General features: G+C 47.4%; 2 protein-coding genes across 4 annotated transcripts in view; one reads left to right on the forward strand and one right to left on the reverse strand.

Moving 5' to 3' along the window:
- The window catches only part of BMP2K (BMP2 inducible kinase), a 49,648-nt gene extending 36,787 nt beyond the window's left edge, over nucleotides 1-12,861 (forward strand). For both annotated transcript variants that reach the window (XM_085057891.1, XM_085057892.1), the window contains one exon: nucleotides 7,620-12,861. In XM_085057891.1, coding sequence (XP_084914017.1) covers nucleotides 7,620-9,049 — 1,430 coding nt within the window. In that variant the 3' untranslated portion in view covers nucleotides 9,050-12,861. The remainder of the gene's footprint in view (nucleotides 1-7,619) is intronic.
- A 624-nt stretch (nucleotides 12,862-13,485) lies between these two features.
- On the reverse strand, nucleotides 13,486-20,349 carry PAQR3 (progestin and adipoQ receptor family member 3). Of its 2 annotated transcripts, none has more exons than XM_085057899.1 (7): nucleotides 20,037-20,349; nucleotides 19,791-19,953; nucleotides 18,586-18,741; nucleotides 17,657-17,854; nucleotides 16,156-16,246; nucleotides 15,724-15,862; nucleotides 13,486-15,287 (listed from the first exon to the last, which is right to left on the reverse strand). In XM_085057899.1, the coding sequence occupies exons 1-7, from the start codon at nucleotides 20,219-20,221 to the stop codon at nucleotides 15,200-15,202; spliced, it is 1,020 nt and encodes a 339-aa protein (XP_084914025.1). In that variant the 5' UTR covers nucleotides 20,222-20,349; the 3' UTR covers nucleotides 13,486-15,199. The 2 variants fall into 2 exon arrangements, with proteins under 2 accessions (XP_084914025.1, XP_084914026.1); XM_085057900.1 differs by having other exon boundaries at nucleotides 15,714-15,862.
- Nucleotides 20,350-21,227: the final 878 nt, after the last annotated feature.

The raw sequence follows: 21,227 nt of genomic DNA on the forward strand, positions 1-21,227 counted from the left end.
TAGATTGTAACAAATGTCCTCACTGTATTATATCATGTGCTTTATTTTTGTTACTTGGAATCCAAGCTCTAATTCTTGATATACTTAAAAAAAAAAAAAAAGTTGCCTTCTATTAAGGGGAAGAAAAAAACTCCAGAAATTCAGTCATGACTGAAAAACCATGCTGTTTGAAACGTGTTGAGCTGATTGTGAACTGGTAGCTGTGGCGCTGGGAAAATAATTGTGCATTTTTCAATAGCCTTTTTTCCTATGGGCTTGTAACTGGCATTTAAACAAGAGTAAATACTGGCTTGGTTTCAAGGAAGGTATTGTTAATTATGTGTTAACTGTGAATTGTACTTAGTAAACAAATCAGATACAATAAATCTTTAAATGTTAATATTCATCTTTTAGAAGCTGGATTGTGTTCCCCACTGAACTGTTCTTGGTAATGTCTTGAAAGGAGGTCTTGTAAGACAGCTAAGAAAAGGAAAAGGCTGTTGACTTGGACATATTTAATTTGTGGCTGAGGGCTTTCTGGGGCAAACTTGACAAATGTCCCTCCCTAATATTTTGATTTCTGCTTGTACTTAACATTCTTGTGTAACATGTTCTTTTTGGTTTGTTAGTTGTGATTGTGAAACACATAACTGAGAAGTAAAACCACCTGGGTACCTTACTCAGGTCATCCAAGGGCAGGTAACTGCACAGCAAGTGGAACAGGGGTTTAATACCTGGAGTGCAAGTCCAGCGTTTGCGGGAGAGACTCTTGGAATTTTTTAAAGCACAAGTTTAATTTCCTAATTGTAATGTGTCTCGGGCCAAATGTGGAGTGTGTTAGCACTCTGAGTTCTGACTTGTTGAATTACAATGAGATGAAATGTTGACCTTATAAACACAGAATCTTTAACATAAATAAAATTGACTTTCTTGAAAAGTGACAGTTCTTACTGAAGTTGTGTTCTATGGTATTGACCACAGTTCCAACTCAAAGGTTGGGTTTTTCCTGCTTGGTTTTCCTTGCTGTGGCACAGGTCTGGTGTATAAATGGTGTATGTGGGCTGTGGCTGAGTAGTCACCCAGAGGATTCCTTCTGTTTTGGAGGCTTAAGGGTTCTCTGCTGACAGCAGCTCTTCATTCAGTAATTAACTGATTCCTGTCACCTCCTGAAAGACAGCAGCAAGATGATGAATATCTTGTGTTGTCTTTTGACTTAACAACATCAAGTGCTGGTAATCTGGCAAAACAAGTGTCACCAGGTATGTGAACTTGTGTCCAGGAAGGTGAGGTAAGGGAGCAGCAGAGGCTAGAATTGGAAACCTTCAGTCATCACTGGAAAAGTCCATGGGCTGCTGTGACTTGAGATATTCCCTGCGGAGCTGAGAGTGCATTTCAGGCTGACACTGCTACAAGGATCTCCAGGAACAGGATGGACATTAGCTGCTTATCTGTCAGACTTTCTGTGCTTATTCTTATCCAGTGGGAGTGGAGAGCCAGCAGGAACGTGTGTGTCCCTCATGCACAGAGGGAAAGGGGTGGGAAATGAACAAACAGGTGTTGGGTTCCTCTCGGTCTGGGGAATAGGAAAGCACTGCGGAAGCTCTTGTGTCTCTCACCCATGGCGTGTGTCCTGTTAAAAGTGTTCTCACAAGTAAACTTGCTGCACACACTACTTTGTGCCTGGATTTTTGTGGAAAATAGTAGTGTCCTAAGACCTGAGATGACTGGAAAAGAAAACTGACCTGGGAGAGGATTCCAGTGCTTTATCTGATGGAAACAAAAACAACATGGCAAACCTCTTAATGAAAGAGAGAGAAGACAGCACAATTGAATAGCCAGCACTGGGGCACTTAGGCACTTCACATGTGGAAAACAAATCCTGGTTCTGGAATGCCTGAAACTGGATGGTAACAGTGGAAAAAAACATCTCCTGTGGTCAGCATTTCGGAATGGAAGTCTTTTATTCATGTGTATGTTAACCAGCTTGTGCTGTAATCCCCTTTGTTATTATCACATATTTCAGAAGCTCAGGAGATACATGTTTTGTGCTGCTTTCAAATGCAAGAAGGAAATGTCATAGTCATAGTGCAGTTTGCTGGTGAGTTATAATTGGTGCCTTTAGTCATCTTGCATTTGTTCACACTAATGATTCGTGGGATGAAGCTGGGCTAGGATGGCGTTTTTCTTCCCTCAGCTTAATACTGCAATTCCCAGAAGGAATACAAGAATTGAGGTAACACTCAAAATTATTTGGATGGGCTTTGTGAGAAGTGGAGGTGTTGGGAAATGTTGCCTGAAGCTGTTTTAGGCTTTTGACTCCTGTGGAGAATCTCTGTGAGCTGTCTCTGACTTGAATCTTGGGATAGGGTGCTGTTCAGGTCATCTCAATAACACTTCTGTTGAAGATTTGTACAGATCATGTGTGCTGTAGACATGCTGATGCTCAACCAAGTCACTTGGTTTTTGTAACCTCCTTGGGGAGCCCCTTCCAAGCCACTGCAGGCCTGTTCTGTGTGCAGAGACTGAATAAAAGTGAGTCCAGTTCTGCAGCAGCTTCCTTCTGACTTCCAGACTTCCCACACTCTGTGACATGGTGGTATCTTCAAGTGGTCACTGTAGGTGTCTGTCTTGGAATAAGAGGGGCTTTGTGGTGTGGAGTGTATTGTCCCAGCTGTGTCGATCTTGCAGAAAACTAGCCAGCTGTGGGCCAGACAGCAGTGTCATGGGAATCATCTGGAACTTTGGACACATCTCTGAAAATCCCCTGCTGCAGTAGGTGCTGCCAGGTGTGCACCAGCAGAAACATGTGATGTTCTGGCAAGAGCAGACATGGGGCATGATAATTCATTCTGTTGGTTTTTGTGTACTGCTTCTAACAGGGTTTCAAACCACTGCAAGTTCTGTACCACGGCTGTGAAGCCCTGGGACCACTGTGCAGTCTGTGCCTTTACGTGAGACACAGCTCACTAGAATTTAAGAAGAAATTATTAATATCAGACCAGAAGAAATAAAAATACTTGAGCTGCTTTTACAGCTTGAAAGTGCTTCTGCCAACCGTTCATGTTTCTTTGACAGCTGATGTTGCTGATTGTTAAAAGATACCCAGACCTGTGCAGCATTCCAGGTTTAGGTAACTTGATAAAATAAATTCATATCAATATTTGTATTCACTGTATTACTCAATATCTTCTTGGCTGTGGTTTCAGGTATTCATTGTGCTTGCTGAATGCAGGTTCAGGATATTTCCCTGTATTAAGACAAGCTTAAACTTCAGCTATTCTAGGTTACACTTCTTAAGTAACCTGAATTTGTTCACCCATCATAGGTATAAATGATGTGTCTGGGCTCTGTCAAGGATCTGCTTTTTCTCTCCAAAATGATGTACTGATTTTTTAAAAGTTTTTTCAAATCTCGGAGCAATCATGGGCACATTGCACTTTTTTTATATTGCACTTTAATCTCTAGACAAATTATTTAAAAGAATGTCAGCAATAGCTGCCAGGCACAAGTGTGGTGTTCTTCCATTTTTGTTGTTCTTGAAAATAAAGGTGATAAGACATGTAAATCCATTACAGTGTAGAGCAGCTGCTGCCCTGGCTGTTGTCAGAGAACTGGTACAGATTTAGTTGCAGCCTGCCGGTAATCCTTGGGCTGACATGTGGCAAATTGTTATGAAATGATGGTGGCAGTATGTTCCCAATTCCAAGGGAGCTTAAAGCTCTTATGCCCTGCTCTTGGGCCACCCCCACAATACCCTAAAATGAGGGACCAGCAGAAGGCATGTAATTACTGCTGTTGTTAGAGGGAATTCATCCTCTTATAATCCTGTGTCTTGAAAAAGAACATCAGAACAGAAAATTTCCTTGAAGATTGGGATCTTCTTATATGATTAAAGATGTTCCACCTGGCTCGCATTTGAGCAAAGAACAATTGTTCCCTACAAGCTGCAAACCTGATTAGAAGTGTGGTAATCTGAACAGTACATTGCAAACAGATGTTGCTCACCAGTGTGCAGTATTGCTGTATAAATATGTATCTGAACAGTCTCTGCAGCAGTGTAGCCTGACAAGATTGCATGAAATCAACATGACAGGACACTTCAGTTTTGAAATCTGTTTGGCCAGAGCATTCAATTTTCATTAAGCAGGGGATTTTTTCCATTTTGGGGGATTGTTTCTGTGTGTAGTGCTCTTTATTTCATTTGCTAACTTCATTAGCAGTGAAACAGGGGCAGCTGCAGTGTAGAAAATCAGACTATTCCTATCATAGTTAGAAAACTGATAGTTGAAGGGAGGATATTGTTGTTTCTCTGGTTTGGTTTTGATTCTTGTCTGATGCAGTTTTATCCCTGTTCCTGGGGCTAACTTGGAGCCACTGTAGCTGCAAAGGAGGGTGCAGAGATGGTTTGTTCCCTCAGAGTTGGCCAGGTAGGACTAAAATTGTTCAAGATGGGTATCTTAGAGTAGTTTCTGCTTGGAGCAGGTGGCTCTGTTTGTTTCTAACACCTTAACACACGTGGAAGGATAAAGCAAGATACTTGTTCTTTCCTGATGCACTGCAGTGTAGGAGCAGTGATGTCACCATTCTGATGTTACTCCAAGGAAATACTCCTTGGAGTAGAAGTGTTCAAACCCATGTATCGGGAGCAGTTGCTGTTCACAGCGTCATCTGATGTGTGCCACCTGCTTTCCAGGTGACATTGTTGATGTAGGGTCACACGTGCTGGCTCTGCAACTTTGCTAATAGTGAGCTCTTAGTAGAGGTTTTGAGTTTCCAATCACTGTTGGTTAGTTCCCAGTCCATACATAATACCTAGACACTGGTTTCCTACTGCAATAAGCAAGTCACATTGGTAACTCTGGCAAGGAGACCGGAGAAGGAGGAATCTCAGCTAAAGAACTAGAAATTTGGAAACCCTGTTCAGAAACCACTGCCAAGCTGAGATGCAGTTACTGTCTGTGCTGTGATGGTGTTAGAACTGGGAAAAGTCTTCTTGCTGTGTCTTTGAGTGGCCTCAGAATGAAGATATTTCGCATGCTGTTTTCTCATGTGCAGGGACAGACATTTACAAATACACATTTTAAACTTTCTCTTCCTGTGGGCTGCCTCGTTCCTGTCCACACAAAGGCTGGTGTGTGCTATATCCAGCGTGCCATGGCATTGCCCTCAGTGGGGCAAGAGCCCACAGAACTGAGCAGTGCCAGAATAAGTACTTTAAACTTTCAGTATTCTTGTTGGCTATTCAAGCACTTCCCCTGTGTCTGCCTCTGTTAGCTGGGAAGGTGCTCAGCATTTCCTTGAGGAGTAGTTCAGAGCTCCAAGCACAGGGGGAAAACACCTGGCTTCTGTGTGCTGTGCATGCATGTCTCCAGCAGGAGGGATTGCTCTTGTTCCTGGCTTCCTCCTAGTTCCTCTGGAGATTCTAGTTAGACTTGAGAGAAAACCTTAGGGTGCTAATTCAGAGTCCTGAAAGGCTGAGTTGTCTTGATGCCTGATTCCCAAGATCATTTGCTGTGTGTTGCCACAGCAAGAATCACAGTTCTGAATAACAGGTGGGTCTCTTGGGATGCTGGAGCAGCTGGGGTGCCAGTGCCAGTGCATGGAGTGTGCTGTGGGAAATGTTCTCTTTGCTGTACCATCTGTCTAGAGAGGTCTGGGACTGAGAGCTGCATCTTGTGGGCCTCAAATCACCCCTTCAGTAAGTCATCTGTAGAGATTGGGTGGTTTGTCTTGTCAGTGTCCTTTACAGCTTTTTTTCTAGAGGCTCTGACTGTGGCAGCACTTCACAAATAGTATTTAAACCTTTTGGGATGTCAGGTATGTCAGATAACACCGTGGTTCCATTCTTCCTTGAAGAAAAGAATTTATTTACTGCATATTGAGATTAGGTTATGGAATCTCAATGGAGATTGAGATTAGGTTATGGAATTAGGAAATGGTGCAAAGGTCTAACCGTTTCTTGTGACTGTAAGCTCTCGCGGATGTGGACATAGAGGAAAGGTTTGGGCCTTTTGTTGTGTAAGTGGTGTTAACATCTAACCTAGAAATAGTCTCTCTTTCTCCTTTAAAATCTATTTGCATTTATGCTAACATTGGTGTTCCTGTAAATATTGGAAACAGCAGGATTTGGAGGCTAGGGGGTTATACAGTCCACTGTGAAGGCTGTACCTTTGGGAAATCTAAAGTAAGCAGCAAAATAATCCAGATTCTAATTTAGTGGGTAAAGCAGATATGTAGCATTTAAAATTACAGTAGATAAGAAGCAATCTGACACCAGAAGGCAAGAAGAAACAGCTCAAAGCCCTAATCACCTGATGTTTTTAGTCATTCCGGTCATCTTGTTTTTAAATCCATACATAAATTGTATTGCTGCTGAATTTTGATTATTTTAAGTGTAACTGCAAAGGAACAAGGAAGCTGGTGGATGAGGAATTCAGCTGTTAACTCCCTTTAAAAAAGGAAGAAATAGCTCTTGTAAAACTGAAGTGTAGAAAGAAAAGAATCTGACTTGGCCTGGAAGTTGCAGGCTAGTTTCCTTATGAAAGAAGGCATTAGCTGAGAAAATATTTTGCATATTGCAAGAACAAGAGTTATGAGCTGGATTCTGGCTGAAGATGTTTTTTGGGCGAATACTGGATGGCTGTAGCCATCCCTAGCTTTTTCAATCCTGTGAACACATGGAGCAGGTTAAGTTTCAGTGTTTGTGTACCAAAGCCCTCAGTGGAAGATGTTAGTTTTGGTTAGGTGAGGTCCACTCCTGGAAACATCTCCCCACGGCGCAGGGTTCTGACACAGGGAGAAACTGGGCTTGCTAAGTGACGAGAGTTGTGCCTGTGCCACTGAGCAGCCTCTCCTGCTCTGATGAACGGTGGCAGTGCCACTGTGCTGCCTCCCCTACTTGGCCTACTCTTGCCATCTCTTTTCTGTACTGCTGCAAGTTTTTTACTGCTTCCGGTGTTCCTGAGGCAACCACACCAAAAGACTCATTGGTGAATTGTTCTTTCAGTTCTAGTTGCCAGTGAATAGTGGGGAGGAAGCTGTCAGAGGAAAAGGAGTAGATCAATTTCCTTGCCACAGAGAAGCTGAGCTGACAGGTCATATTTAGACGCAAAGCAGAAACTTCAGGTGCTCTGAAACTTCAGGTGCAGCAAGAGCTTTTTGTGTCTCAGTTGCTGCAGAAGTTAGAAGCAGATGCTCTCATGACTCGAGCATTGTTTGGCAGAGCAGTCTATCGAAGCAGAAGCACATCCAAAAATAGGTTGTCTGCTTAAAAAAATATAAAATAGAAAGTTAAAGTGTTTAAATCCTGTTGCCTCCCATTTCCCCAGAGAAGAGTGCCCGTATAATGACTGGGTTTGAAAAGCTGTCTCTAGAGATCAGCTGTGTCCATTAACCCCTTCTCTGTGCCCCCAAAATACTGTATTTCCAGGTACCTTGTGCTCGAGAAGTAAAGCTAGCAGCTGTGACTGTTGATTTTATGTGTTGCTTGACATTAGATCTGATTTTTGGCCCATTTCCTCCCATAAGTATAGGATATATGTTTGCATCAGCTCCTGGGATGTGTGGCTGTGGGGTGTATGGAGTAAGTTTTGCCTTTGTATGTTTTAAATTTTCTTTTGCTTTTTTCTTTGGGCCTGCAGGTTCCCCTGGAAAACAAGTGGATAACTCAACCAGCAATCAAGGAAATAACTTAGGGACCCCAACAAAAGCTGGAAAAATGAGCCATGTGTTTAGAGATCCCCGGCCAGGGAGGAAAAGTGTAGAGGGACACGTGACAAAAGGTGGTGAGGAGTCAGACAGTGATTTTGAATCTGATCCTCCTTCTCCCAAGAGCAGTGAGGAAGAAGAAGAACAGGAGGATGAAGAAGTCTTGCATGGAGAGAATGGAGACTTCAATGATGACAATGATACAGAACCAGAGAATTTAGGCCACCGACCTCTCCTCATGGATTCTGAGGAAGAGGTGGAGGAAGAGGAAGAGGAGAAGCAGAGCTCTGACTCTGATTGTGACCGTACCAAGCAAAAGTGTGTCGAAGGGCTCCTGAGCACTCGGTTCAGAGACAGTGTGGGCAGCAGTGAAATCAAAGAGCCCAGTTCAGTGCCTATGTCCCCGCCTGAGGTGCCAAGCACTGTGATCAACCCTGGCCAAGAATTCGATGTGTTTGGGGCTGTGCCCTTTTTCAGTCTGCAGCCTCAGGCAAGAGAGAAGATGGACAAAGATGTTTCTTCTCAGATGGCTTTTCCCAGCCTAAGCCAAGAGCAGGATGACTTTGATGTTTTCACAAAAGCTCCCTTCAGCAAAAAGGTGCCCCAGCAAGATGGGCAGGGGTCAGGGATGGAGCCTCTGCTCTCCCCCACCTCTCCACGGAGCGTGGATATCTTCGGCTGCACCCCGTTTCAGCCGTCCCTTCTCTCCAAGTCTGCTGGGAGTAGAGAGGATCTGTTTGGGCTGGTTCCGTTTGAGGAGATCACAGGGAGCCAGCAGCAGCAGAAGGTGAAGCAGCAGCGGAACCTACAGAAACTGTCTTCCCGCCAGAGGCGTATGAAGCAGGAGGTGTCCAAGAACAACGGGAAGCGCCATCATGGCACCCCCACCACCACAAAGAAGGGGCTGAAGCCCAGCTACCGCACCCCGGAGCGCACCCGCCGGCACAGGAAGGCCAGCCGCAGGGACTCCCAGAGCAGCAACGAGTTCCTGACCATCTCGGACTCCAAGGAGAACATCAGCGTGGCCTTGACGGACAGCAAGGATCGAGCCAACCCTCTGCAGACAGACGAGAGTCTGCTGGATCCTTTCGGAGCCAAACCTTTCCACCCGCCGGACCTGGTGCGCCACGCCCAGCACCAGGGCTTTGGGGACAGCCGCGGGGACCACGGCACAGTAGTCGTGGCCAGCAGGCCGAGGCAGAGCTCCTTGCACGGGGCCATTCATGGTGGGGACGGGCTGAAAACAGATGACTTTGGTGCAGTGCCCTTCACAGAGCTGGTCGTGCAGAGCACACAGAGCCAACCGCAGCAGGCACTGGAGTTAGATCCCTTTGGAGCAGCTCCATTTCCTTCCAAACAGTAAAGGCTTCCAGTGGGTTCCTCCCACTCCACCTCTCCAAGTCCCTTAATAAAGGTTTAGTGGAGTAATTTATGTGGTTGAAATGCCAGGGGCCTGGGTTGTGCAGCTTGTTCGGGTTGAGGAGGCAATGGCCTGCTTGCATGATGGAATTGCAAATGATGGCTAATTCTGATTGGGGTCTTTTTGAGGAAAAGAGAAATCAGGAGTGTCATTTTCCTATGGCAGATGGCTCCCAGAATGAAACAAGGAATTGGATATGAATCACTGTCACTGACTTGAGGCCCTGGGACATACTGTCATTCTGCACTTTGGTGTCGCCTTTTCATCCCCTGTCATGTGCCCAGGTGGAGGGGAAGAGGCAGGGAGCACATGGGAAATGTTTTCCATATGTACAGGGGGCTAATGAACTGTGGTGCTTCTTCATGTCTCAGCAGACCTAAGAACCAAGACATACTAATATCCAGATTATGTGCTGGAAATAGTCAAGTCTTTGCTTCCTAGGTGAAAACTACCTTTATTAATCATAGAAATAAAGCATCTACATTCTCAAGAGGTTGTGGCCCAGAATTCCAGAGCACAGCTATGTCTTGGGACCTGGCAGACATCTATGCAGCTGCAGAGATGAAAGGTACATTATTTTTTTGTGTGCCTAAATGGTCAATTTTTAATTATTTTTCTTTTATAGTAAGTGCCATTAATGTAAAATAGCAAACTGGAAATGTAGAGTCAAAACTAAAGATGCAGATAATTTACTGGTCTGTAAGAAGCCTGAATGTAGGGGAGTGAGCCAGCAGGGACACGGCTGGAATTTGCAGCACTTGGGAAACTCCTCAGCACTGGAAGAGGGGCTGTCCTTGGGCACATATGGAGGGTTTCAAATGACTTGAAGAGCTGACTGTGAGGTGCAGCCATTGGATTGACTTGATTACAAATTGGGACTTGTGTCTGTTTTCCTCTTGGATTTTTATTGCAAAGAAAATGTGTATTCTCTCAAACCTGTTATTTTTTTGGTTTGTGGTTTTTTGGTTTTTTTTTTTACAATAGTTTTATGAAATTACTGTAACCTAATGTTCTTTTAAGTTTTGCTAAGTGCACTGAACTTTGGAGAAGCTTCCCTGGCCCGGCTGTGTTCCAGCAGGAGCTGGTGGCTGCTGCACCACTGAGCTGCATTTCACCCCTTGGAGCCTTACAGGCAGGACCCTTGTCCTGCTGCCCAGGACCTTGGAGGCGTGAGGGACACCAGGAGGTGTCTCAGGTGATGGGAGGAGGTGTGGACACTGCTGAGCACAGGGTTTCATTCCTGTGGGTAGAAGCTGGTGCTGTGTTTAGGTGGGACAGCTCTGCTGCCTCGCAGCTTGTCCTGAGCCACAGACACCATCTGCAGAGCCAGTGCCCCTCAGGACAGCCCAGCCTATCTGTCTGGGTTCCATGGCCATCCTCACAGGGACATGGAAGGAGGCAGTTCTTTGGCTTGTCTCACCTTTCTATCCTGCTCCACTGGATGCTGAGGAGTAGGTAGCTGGGTGTTTGTACGTGGAGGACATCACTGCTTCTGGCCGGGTGTCCTCATGTGCCCCCATCACAGGTGAAGTATTCAGGGTTGTGAGCTTTTTTCCCCCAAAGCCTCCTGCTGGATATACAGATCTGTGATCCTGAGGTCTCTGAGGGGGGAAATTGATCCCTCACAATATTCACTGAAAACAAATCATGTGATTCCTTTGGGGTCAGTTTGATAAAATGTCCCCTGTGTATGTGAGTGATATTGCTTTCCTTAGCCTTGGAATCTGAAAGTAGCTCATAGCTATCTGTACATCATCACTACCTTCCTCTTCCTCAGTTTCATTTCTTACAGGGTGTAAAGTGGAATATTCCAGCTGTGGCTGGTTCAGTGTGCCTTTTCCAGGTTAAGAAGTTAAGCTCTTAAGGGATTGTGAGTAGAAATGTTTCAACACAGGAGTTTCCAGGCTTTATTACTGCTCTTCTCACCTGTTTGGTGCCAAAGGCTGTAAGAAGCACATGCCAATTTTTGTAGCATTTTCTGACACTCAGGTTAACTGTCTTTTCTCTTTTTTTTTTTTTTTTTTTCTCTGTGCGTGCTTATGAGCTGCCTTTCTCAATGTCCTTCCTTCAGAGCTGTTAGTGCCTGAAGAGCTCTTGGAACAGAGTGAGATGAAAAATGGGGCAGTGGGGTAGACACAAAATGAGGGTAAAACCATGGTTCTAAATGTGGCTGGTCCTTGTCAAAGCCACACTGTTGCTTGCCTTCCTAGTGGAAAAGCAACGGGAAGGGTTAACAACGCACATGGCACTGGGGCTTGGCTCCTGGGCTGGGAGGAGGGGGCTGTGGGACACAGGGAAGGAAACTGGGCATCAGCAGACCAGTGTGGGCAGAGATGTTCAGATGAACTAAAACCAGAAGGAAATGTGTTCCCTTGTTGGTTTTCCCCAGGACCCCAGGCTGAGGAGTGCTGCAGGGGGTTTTGGCAGAGGGTCTGTATGAGGTTATATAGCAGCACAGCAAAGCTGAAGGGAGAGATGAGGCAAACTGCAGACCCCAGTAACTCTAGAGCTGGCGTAACACCTCTGGTGCACAAATTATGGCCCATGATACTTTCTTCCTAATGGCCTTAACAAACCTGGTTCTTCATACTTGAGATATCAAACAGTTTTTTGCGTAAATGTAACTTTTTTGTCTCTAGAGTTAGTTATTTTATCTTTTCTCGTGATTGATGTGAGATTGGTGTGCCCCACTAAGCTGACTTTGCCTGATGTATGTAGTTTATACACAACTAAACCCGAGTTTAGGGTTATTTTCAGCCACTATCCACTCTTCAAAGGAGGTGAAATGTGTGACTGTCAGGGAATGGGATATCCTTTGCCTTTTTCCAGTGTGTGTGCTCACTATGGAGTGCAGTGTGACCATACCTGAAATCAGGAAAGCCCTTGCTGCAGTAGGCATGCATATGCTGCCTGTGGCAGCGTGAGGGCAAGGTAATGGGTTGACACTTCCCCTTCCAGCCAGAAATCCCAATGGATTTTTGAACTGAAGCACAGGCCTTCTAGGATCAGCTGCTGGAGAGAATCTGTCCCAAGGTACTAAGAAACCCTTAGTGGTTGTGGTCATTGAAAGAAAAAACAGGTAGTTGTGTTTGTCTGCAGACTCAAAGGGCTCTGAGGTGTATAATTAATATAATTAATGCTTTGGCTGCCCTGTGTGTTTGGGGGGCCCCTGTGAGCACCAGCACTGGAGAGGAAAAAGCTTCTAATCATTCTGGGTGTCCCAGTTAGTAAAATCAAGTACTGTGAAAATAAGTTGATATATTTGCTACTGTGAGAATAAGAGTTTATCTGGAGTTTTTTATACTATATTGTGTATTTTTATATATGAGAAGTATATATAAAATATACACATGCTCGCACACATCACGTACCCCTTGGAGTCACTGTGGTTTTGGTAACCCAGCAGCCACAATCATGTTTTTGACTCGAGTGGATATGACTTAAGCACTAGGGGTGGCTGCTGTGTTACTGTTCCATAGTGCTTATTTTGAAAGGAAATCAAGGAGATGGTGTGTATGGCTAAAGTTGTGACTGAGGCATCATCTAGTACTAAAAAACATAAAAACTATTTTTAAATTGCTGGCATTCAGCTTTTAAGTGCACTTTCCTGAACTACACTTCCATTTCTTGTTAGACTCCCAGTTTCTAAAGCTTTTTTGTGTACTACTAAAGCGAGAACTTTTAACTTTTTTTGTGAAGCTGATGTATGTCATAAAATTCTTGGAGTTGTTAAATAAAAGAACCTGGTAACAGTGCCTCTGCAGGTCTCTTCAACACTGCATTGTGAAGTATTGGTGTATAGGCTTTCATTTACTCATTATAAGCAGTGCTGCTGCGGAATGATTTTGTGTCTGTAAGCACCTGTGACTCTCTTAGAAGTGTTTTAAATAGTTGTATCTGCTGCTCAGTCATCTTGCTTTGTCCAACTGGTTAAAAATCTGTTGATCATGTGTTATTTTGAATTCCTTCAGTTCAGTGTTAGTCCTTAAACCCTTCCTGCAGAAAGGTTGTGTACAGTTCCCAATGCCACTGCTGTGGACTGAGCTCTGCACTTCTGGACAGAAGTATACTGTGGTTTGAGGCCCTACTTGCACTTGTTTACTGGAGCAGGTGTTTTGAATGATCCTTGTATTGATTTTACTCTTGGGTGAGCTGAAGTAAGAATGGAGATGGTTAAGAACAAATAAAGCAGCAGCAGGACTCCGTTAATAAAAACAGTGGTGGTAGGCTATAAAGCTGGGTTCATCAGCAATTTCATCTAGAGATGCTCCCCCAAAATTCCCTGTCTAACACAGATGGATGTGGCACAAGTTCCATGGCTGAGCCAGTCACATCTATTGTTTTGCTGCATGAGATGCAGGAATGATGTTACTCCAAGGAAAGAGCCAATGAACTGTAATTTATTTATAGGTTCAGTATGTACATCAAAGACCATCATGCAACTTGATAAATTGTGTCAGGGTAAGAAAAATGCACAGCTTGGCAGTTTCCTTATCTGGTGAAAACTGCTAGAGTAATTAAGAGTTTCCATTAAAAAAATACATTAGCAAATGCTAAAGTCAGTATTATTTCAGAGCACAGACACAGTCTTCAGGTATTACTGTACACATAACACCGGAAACAGACTTTTGTACTTGCAAGTTCCTTGTCAGGCTTCAGTAGTAGTAGTTAGTGCACTTGAAACTTGCTTGGCTGTCAAGTTTAAAAAAAAACATTAAAAAATCAGTGTTTACACTGAAAGGCTTAAAGCTCAGGGAGCTGAATCATTAATGCAGAGTCAGTTCTTCCAATATTTGTTTTGGGAGTTAAAAAAACAACAAAAAAGCACCAAAACCACCCTCTGACCTGAACAGACAGCATTCCTGTCCAGCACATCAGGAGTTCATATCCTGCTTTCTCCATGCCCGAGGAGTTCAGGTGCCTGTCCATAAGCTTCCACCAACACTCCACGTATCCTTGGCACACCTTGACCAGAAAATGAGCCCTGCTCCTCCGCTTTAGCCCAGGGAGAGGCAGCTTTGGGGGACTAACAGAGCCTGCCTGTCCTGAGGAAGACACTGCACTGAGCCAACCTCTCCCAGTGGAGTATAGAAATGCCCTCTCCACAAGGGCATAGCCACTTAGGATTAGTTCTAACAGCATCGTTCCTCTAACCTGAAAGTCCGAAGGATTTCAATGCTCTTTGGAAGACTGGCACCCCTGGAGCTTAATTGTGCTGAGCTACAGCTACCCAATAATCAGTGTATTTCATGGCTCCCTGTTGTTCATTTTATAAGAGATGATCCCAACAGCATATCCTGAAACTCCAGACAGCCTTTTCACTGTTGCGGGATTATGGCAGCAAGTCATTTCGGATTGTGGTGTCTGCAAGTTCCGTATAACCCTTCACACACAGAAAGGCCAAAGGTCAGGAATTTGCATCCCCAGCAGGTTCACTGATTGCAAAACAGCAACAAACATGGACACACGGGCTTAGTGCTACTCCTGGGATATTCTGGAATACTGATTCCAGATTACTGAAGGGATCTAGAGAAATTTCCTCAAGCAATGGCACTACCCACCTTGGGGGAGGCAATTTGTAAATCTGCAATGACGATCTGGATGTGCTGGATGTCATGTGATCCTATCTCCCACAGAATGGGAAAGAGCTTGTCCAGAGCAGGACAAAAGTCCACTAAATTCCAGTTCATACGTTCCTGTGCCAACGCTGAAACACAAGCACATCTTCCAGGCAAAGGCTAAAGGATCCTAATTTGGATCCAGGACCAGGTCCCACAGTTCCCAGAGTTTTACAGGCACGCTGTCAGGAGTGTTCTCCTAATTGTGCACACCACCTGAAAACCTGGTGTCCAGGCCTGAGTACCCTTGGCTGAGCTGTTCGTGTTTGCCAGGCAACAAAACATCCTGCTGGGATCTGCATGTTAACTTAGCTGAGCCTCCTGCTGTCCCACTCCAGGAAGACCTGCTTGATACTTGACTGCAGAGCAGCAACTGGCTGAGAAGGTAAAGCCTCTCAGATCCCAGGCAGTGCTGTTGGGTTTATCAAAGCTTGCAGTAACACTTTGTCCCAGCAAGGGGGTAACAGTCCAGGAGTCAGGAAAGGAACTGCCTCAGTACTTCACAGCATAGCTCATCACATGAAGTCCAGACCCTCAGAGTCACAAATCCTCTTGTGCTGCCTCTGAAAGAGAGCAGGGAAATGAGGTAAATCACTGTGCACATGTAATTAGCAACTCATCTGATTTCAGAAACATCCAGATCAATGCTAAGTAGACTGAAAACCTGCCTACTGGGAAAAGGCTACTTAAGGACAAGTACTAATGATGATTTGAGACTATTAAGATTCTGACACTGAGCTGGAAGGGATCTGGCAGGGCTTAGTTCAGCCTGCTCTGAAACTGCTAAAGGACCCAGCAGCTCCACAGAGCTTCATCCAGTGCAGCAGCACAAGTGAGCAGAGTGCCTGGCATCACATCCCTGCTTTTTATTTGTAGCAAGCATCGCACCAGTCAGCACCCAGTCTGGGGCAGTGACCTGAGCTTCAGGCCAGGATTCCTGAAGCCTATGGTTGGAGTATTCTATTCCCCAGGGGCAGGAACGGCCATACCTTGGCTCACAAGTCTGCGCCGTACTCGGGGCAGGGCTTGCTGTGTCGGTACTGCATGATGTACACCGTGGACTGGTGCCACCAGTACAGCATCACCACTGCCAGGATGTGCCACACTTGGTGGCTTGAGCCGAGGTAGTTCAGCTGGCCTGTGGGGGAGAACAGGAAGTTCAGCTGTTAAATTTGGCCACAGCGTGTGCAGTGCAATCAGCAATCAACCTCCTGCAGAGCTCCATGACACCCTGTCCTTGAGGAGTGACAGGGAAAGTTCTTTAACGAACTGGATGGAAGCTGTCTGCCTCTTCCCACTGTTTTACTCTGTATGGGAACACTGCATGGTCAGCCTGTTCTCTCCCAGGAAGTTCAGGACCCACAGCAAAAACTGACACTGCAGGAAGATTAACTGCAGGAAAAAAAAAACAGCCAGAAGAGAATTTCCTACCTGGGAAGTATCTTTCTGGAACTTTGGAAATATAGAAGAGAAAAGCTACAGCAGCGATGAAGTACATGACAACTACCCGCGGAGCAAACTCCTGCAAAAGAAAAGGAAGCTCTCCTATTCTGTTAGAAGCCAAAAAATGAAAAAAAAAGTCCCTAAAGATAAAAAAGGAAAAGGCACGATAACACTGAATCTTCCTTCCCTGCCTGTGTTAGCTATGCACAAATCCAACGCGGATGCAAATACCAAACTGTGGGAAAGCCTGAGTGGGAAGAAACCTTTTATTGCAGTCTCTCTGCTTCTACACACAAGCTACTCTGTGCAGCCTACAGCAGACATGGCATCTGTCCATGAAAGGACACCTGCCACTCCCCTGACCCTACAGACAGAGCAGCCAGGGTAAGGGACACTGCACTGCACATCCCACTTACGCTGGGATTGCAGCTGCTGCACCAGAGGCCACAGGACTGTTCACACTGGGTGGTCAAAACCCAGCAATTCATCACGTGGGTTTTGTTTTCCTTAACAGAAGGTTTTACCAAAAGCGGGGCATTTCTCTGAAGTATGGAAACAAAATCTTTACCACAGACACCATCCTGCTATCCCAGAGGAAGCCAAATGGGGAAGCGTAGGGGGACTACTGCTACTGATCTGAGCTTTAGAGGGCCAGCATGAAATGTCCTGTATAGAGGACACACACATTTCCAAATGGTGCTCTGCCACATTCCACAGCAGCTCTGGACCAGGCTGAACCCTCACCCCAGGGAACAGCCCTCCATCCAGGCCAGCCTAGGTGTATGCAGTTTCTGCTTACTATGAAAAGGAAACATTTCCTTCAGCACCAGCAGGTGTCCCAGGGTAACTGCAGCAATTTCAGGGGGCTTCATACTGGGGCACACTGGACTGCCTTTAGCTGTACTGGGCTGCTGCTTTCACAGCATAATTCCAAGTGGTGAAACAAACAGGAAAACAGTAACATGAAAGAGCTGTTAGAGGAGGATTGTGTAGGAGACAGAGGGCTGAGCAGGTAAATGCTGATTTCTGCTGCCAGCCTGGGGAACAGAAGAGGAAATAATCATCCCATCATCCCAGTGTCTCCTGGTTGCCCTCTGGATCTGTGGAGGTGGCCAGCCCTGAGCACTCATGCAGCCTGACAGGCTCCTTCCTGCTCCACAGCCACCTCAGGTGCTGGCCCCCTGCCCTAGCAAGGGTGCGGTCTGCCCGCACAGGCTGCTCCATGCCCAGGCAGGGACACACCTGGATCCAGCTTTCCTCACCGTGCAGCTTAAGGGCAGCACAGCAGAATGGAGCTTCCCAACATGTCTACCCCCACTCAACACATTTCTCAGTGTTCCCATTTGAATCATATTGAGCAAAAGAATTCTGTCCTTAAAGGAATTTGAACTCCTCCTGCTTCCCCATTGTTTCCCCAAGTGTACGAGGACTCAAGGAAGATGGCAAGTGAAAAGTAAAAGGGAATCGTATTTCCTTCTTTTTCTTTTACCTGTACAATGGATGCACCAACGCCGCCATTGAGCCAAACCCAGTGGATGGTGGGAATGACTCCATAGCCAGACACGGAGCAGAAGATGATGGAGCGCAGCCTGTGCCACTGCTGTGTGAGGTAACTGGGGTGGATCTGAGCAAAAAACACTGCCAGGATCATGGCCAGCACAGTGATCAAATACACCTGGCGCCAGTACTGAGGGCAGAAAGAAACAAAGTGAACTTTGTGGGTTTCTTATCATGTGCAAAAGTCAGCTCTGGGCAGGAAGTTTCAGTGCCTGAACACAGCAATACCTCAAACCTGTCCCTGCTGCGAGCACCAGCGGTGGGTCTGAGCCCAGGGCCCAGTGTTTGTCAGCTGGCACTGAGGGGAAGGGACCCTGTTGCTTGGGGGCACCTGGCACCACATCCTTTATTCCAAGCACTTCCTGCACCAAACATTTTCAATTCACCTGTGCCTCACCAGCCCAGTTCAGCTCCTGGGCAGCCGTACCCATAGCAGGCCATGGAAGGGAGCTCATTTACTCATCCTCTATTAAATGAAGAGAAAATAAAGTTGTTTCTGCCTCATGGCAGCTACCTCATGGGCAATGCTGTTTGAAATAAGTACCTGTGATGGGACACATCCCATGATCAGCCTCAGGCACTGGATACAGGTAGGACCTGTAAAGTTTCCCTGCCTTGAAAGAAATTTAAATATTTTCTTGAGGCTTGTGCGATCAACAGCTTGAAAGGAAAACCTGCATTTGCCTGTCTCTTTAGCCAGCACAGTTCTGCTGAGATCAGAGGAACATGTTCCAGTTCCCATCCCTGTCTCCCTATTCCTGTTCTGTTTCGACACCTGCACCGAACCCCCTTCCTGCAGCATGGAAACTACAGTAAGAGCACAGGAACTAAACCCTGCAAGGACAAGTGCTCCTGACTCACGTTACTGCAGTAGAAGGCATAGAACACGCCTGACACGTAGCAGCCCAGGATCCCGATGGAAATTCCCGCGTAATCCAGTGCCATCCAGCGCCGGCTGGTCTTCTCCGAGCGGTGACAGCAGAACAGGTGATATCCTACTGAGCAAAGCATACAGACCTACACAGAGGGCCAAAGGAGGAGGGTTAATTCCTTACAAAGGAGCATGGAACACAGCCAGCTTCAGCTCTGCAGCTGGAGCGGGTGCCTGGCCCGTGACATGTTGAGCAGTGCACCTTGGTGCAGGCACTTGTGATCTCTGCCAGCCATCCAGAAAGTTTCTCTGGCATGGGGCAGGAGAAGCAGGACACTGCAAAACATGATAACCAGTTGCACAGGTCAGAGAAGTGGCCTGGTGAGGCCAAGTGATCTGGCAGTGCTCCAGGGAGACATAGCTGCACCAGTACAGGGGGATGATGAATTCTGCTGGGCCAAACTGCCACAGGCAGAGCCCAAAGCCCAAATCTGCCCTGACTGCCCAGCATCCCCTGTGTGAGAACACACTGAAATTGAACTCTTATGCACAGGCTGCTTGTTTGCTCCTAGGCTGGCTTAAAATCTTTTCCCTGAGAAGTGTTTGGCTCTCTGTGACCTTCTGCAGGAGCAGGGAGGAGCACTAGAGCAGTGCTTTCCCAGCCAGCAAGGGAGTTTTCCCCAGTTGTGGCTGTACAAAGGCATCCTGTACCCTGCAGACAACACAAACAGTGCCTTTAGCTCTCTGTGCTCTTGCAAGGACAATACTTCATAGGAGCTGCAGTGGCCCACTGGAGACACACCTGATGTCTGCTGTGGAAACAGATGTATCTGACAAGTAAGAAGTCAGACTACCAGCCCTTCTGCCCTTCCCGACCATCAGGCCATGGCTGATCTCTGTGCTCCGGTGCCTGGCCCTTTCCAGCAGCACCTGGTGCCATTTGGAGCCACGTCAGGTCCCCCTCAAGCTGCGGAATCTCCTCGACATGGCCTGGACAACGCACTTGTTTACCAGTGACTCTCTCCTGTGCCAGCTGTGTCCAGTTCCCCCCAGCTTATTCCAGGTCAAATCCGACCCAGCCACAGGGGCTTTCACCTCGAAGAGCGATGCCACTCGGGCCGCGCTGTCCCCGGGGTGACCCGAGCCGCGCCGCACAGCGGCAGGGGGCTCAACACCGCCGGGAGCCGGCGCCTACCTGGAAGCAGAAGAGGCAGACGGAGCAGATGACGAAGTCCTCGCGGGAGGCGCCGGCCGCCGGCAGCACGGCCGTCAGGTCGTAGATGCCCAGCGTGAAGAAGAGCAGGAAGCCGAACAGGTGGCTCCAGATATTGACGGTCTCGTTGGAGAGGATGAAGAGGCTGAGGGAGAGGAGACACAACGCGGGGCACACGGTGAGCGGGGGCGGGGGCTGGGGAGGCCAGGGGCCGCGGGGCGCGCTCACCTCTTGATGCAGAGGCGCGAGGGCAGGTAGGCGCGGTATCCATCGGTGATGTAAGGGTTGTCCTTCAGGAACACCGGGATCTGCTCGTACGTGTACAGCCGGATGCCGCGGGGCACCAGCACCGGCCAGTACTGGTAGCTGCCCAGCTCGATGTAGTGCGCGCTGCGCAGCAGCTTCTGGTGCATCCTGCCCGCCGCCGCATCGGAGCGCCCCAAGCCGCCCTGACGGGCCGGGGGCCGGGACCGGGATCGGGATCGGGATCGGGAGCGGGACCGGGAGCGGCGCCGGGAATGGCCCTGATGATGTCACCGCACGGCGCCCGCCGATTGCGTCACCGCGCGGGGCCGGCAATGACCGCCAGGGGGCGCCCTGGAGCCGCCTCAGAGCGCCAGGAGCTGTCAGACCTCGCGGACACCGCAGGGTGACTCGGACTGCCCCGATCTCCAGGACTCCTCAGAGCCCTCAGACCTCCGGGACCCCACGAGGTGCCTTGGATTCCCTCAGACCCTTGGGGTGCCTCAGACCCCTCAGACTTCAAGGACTTCTCAGAGTCCTCAGACCTGCCAGAACCCCTCCAGGGCATCTCAGACTCCCGGGGCCCCTCAGAGCTCTCAGACCCTCAGGACCTTCCGGACACCCTGAGGCACCTCAGCCCCGCTGGGACCCATCAAACTTCTGGGACCCCCTGAAGTACTTTGGACTCCTCAGACCCCTAGGGTGCCTCATATTCCTCAGACCTGGGGAGACCTTCTGGGACTCTCCAGGACTCCTCAGACCCTCTGAACCCATGGGGATCCCCCGGGGTCCCTCAGCCCCCCTGCAGCCCCCCTGGACCCTTCAGCCGCGTGAAACAACAGAGATTTGCCTTTGGGCCAGTCAGCCGTTCCTCTCAGGTAGGCAGGAGGCTGCAAACCTCAGTGAGAGAGGCCAGGAACACACCTGTCAGGTCAAACAACACTGAGGGCTGCCATTTCCAGTGGGATTTGCTCTATGCAAGAGCAATCTCTGGTTAACTGAGATCGTGACTACCAGCATTTTGGAGGTTTCCCTGTGTACTGTACAAAGTACCAAAAAAATCTTAGTGGTGAGGAAGACTCTCCCGAAGGTTTGTGTTACCTCAGTAAGAAAAATTGTAGGTTGTTCACCAGCTGCTTTTTTTTGGTAATTAAAAAAAAAAAAATGAGTAGGGGA

This window comes from Lichenostomus cassidix, chromosome 4, assembly GCF_008360975.1.
Source record: "Lichenostomus cassidix isolate B80296 chromosome 4, HeHo_3.0, whole genome shotgun sequence".
Lineage (NCBI taxonomy): Eukaryota > Metazoa > Chordata > Aves > Passeriformes > Meliphagidae > Lichenostomus > Lichenostomus cassidix.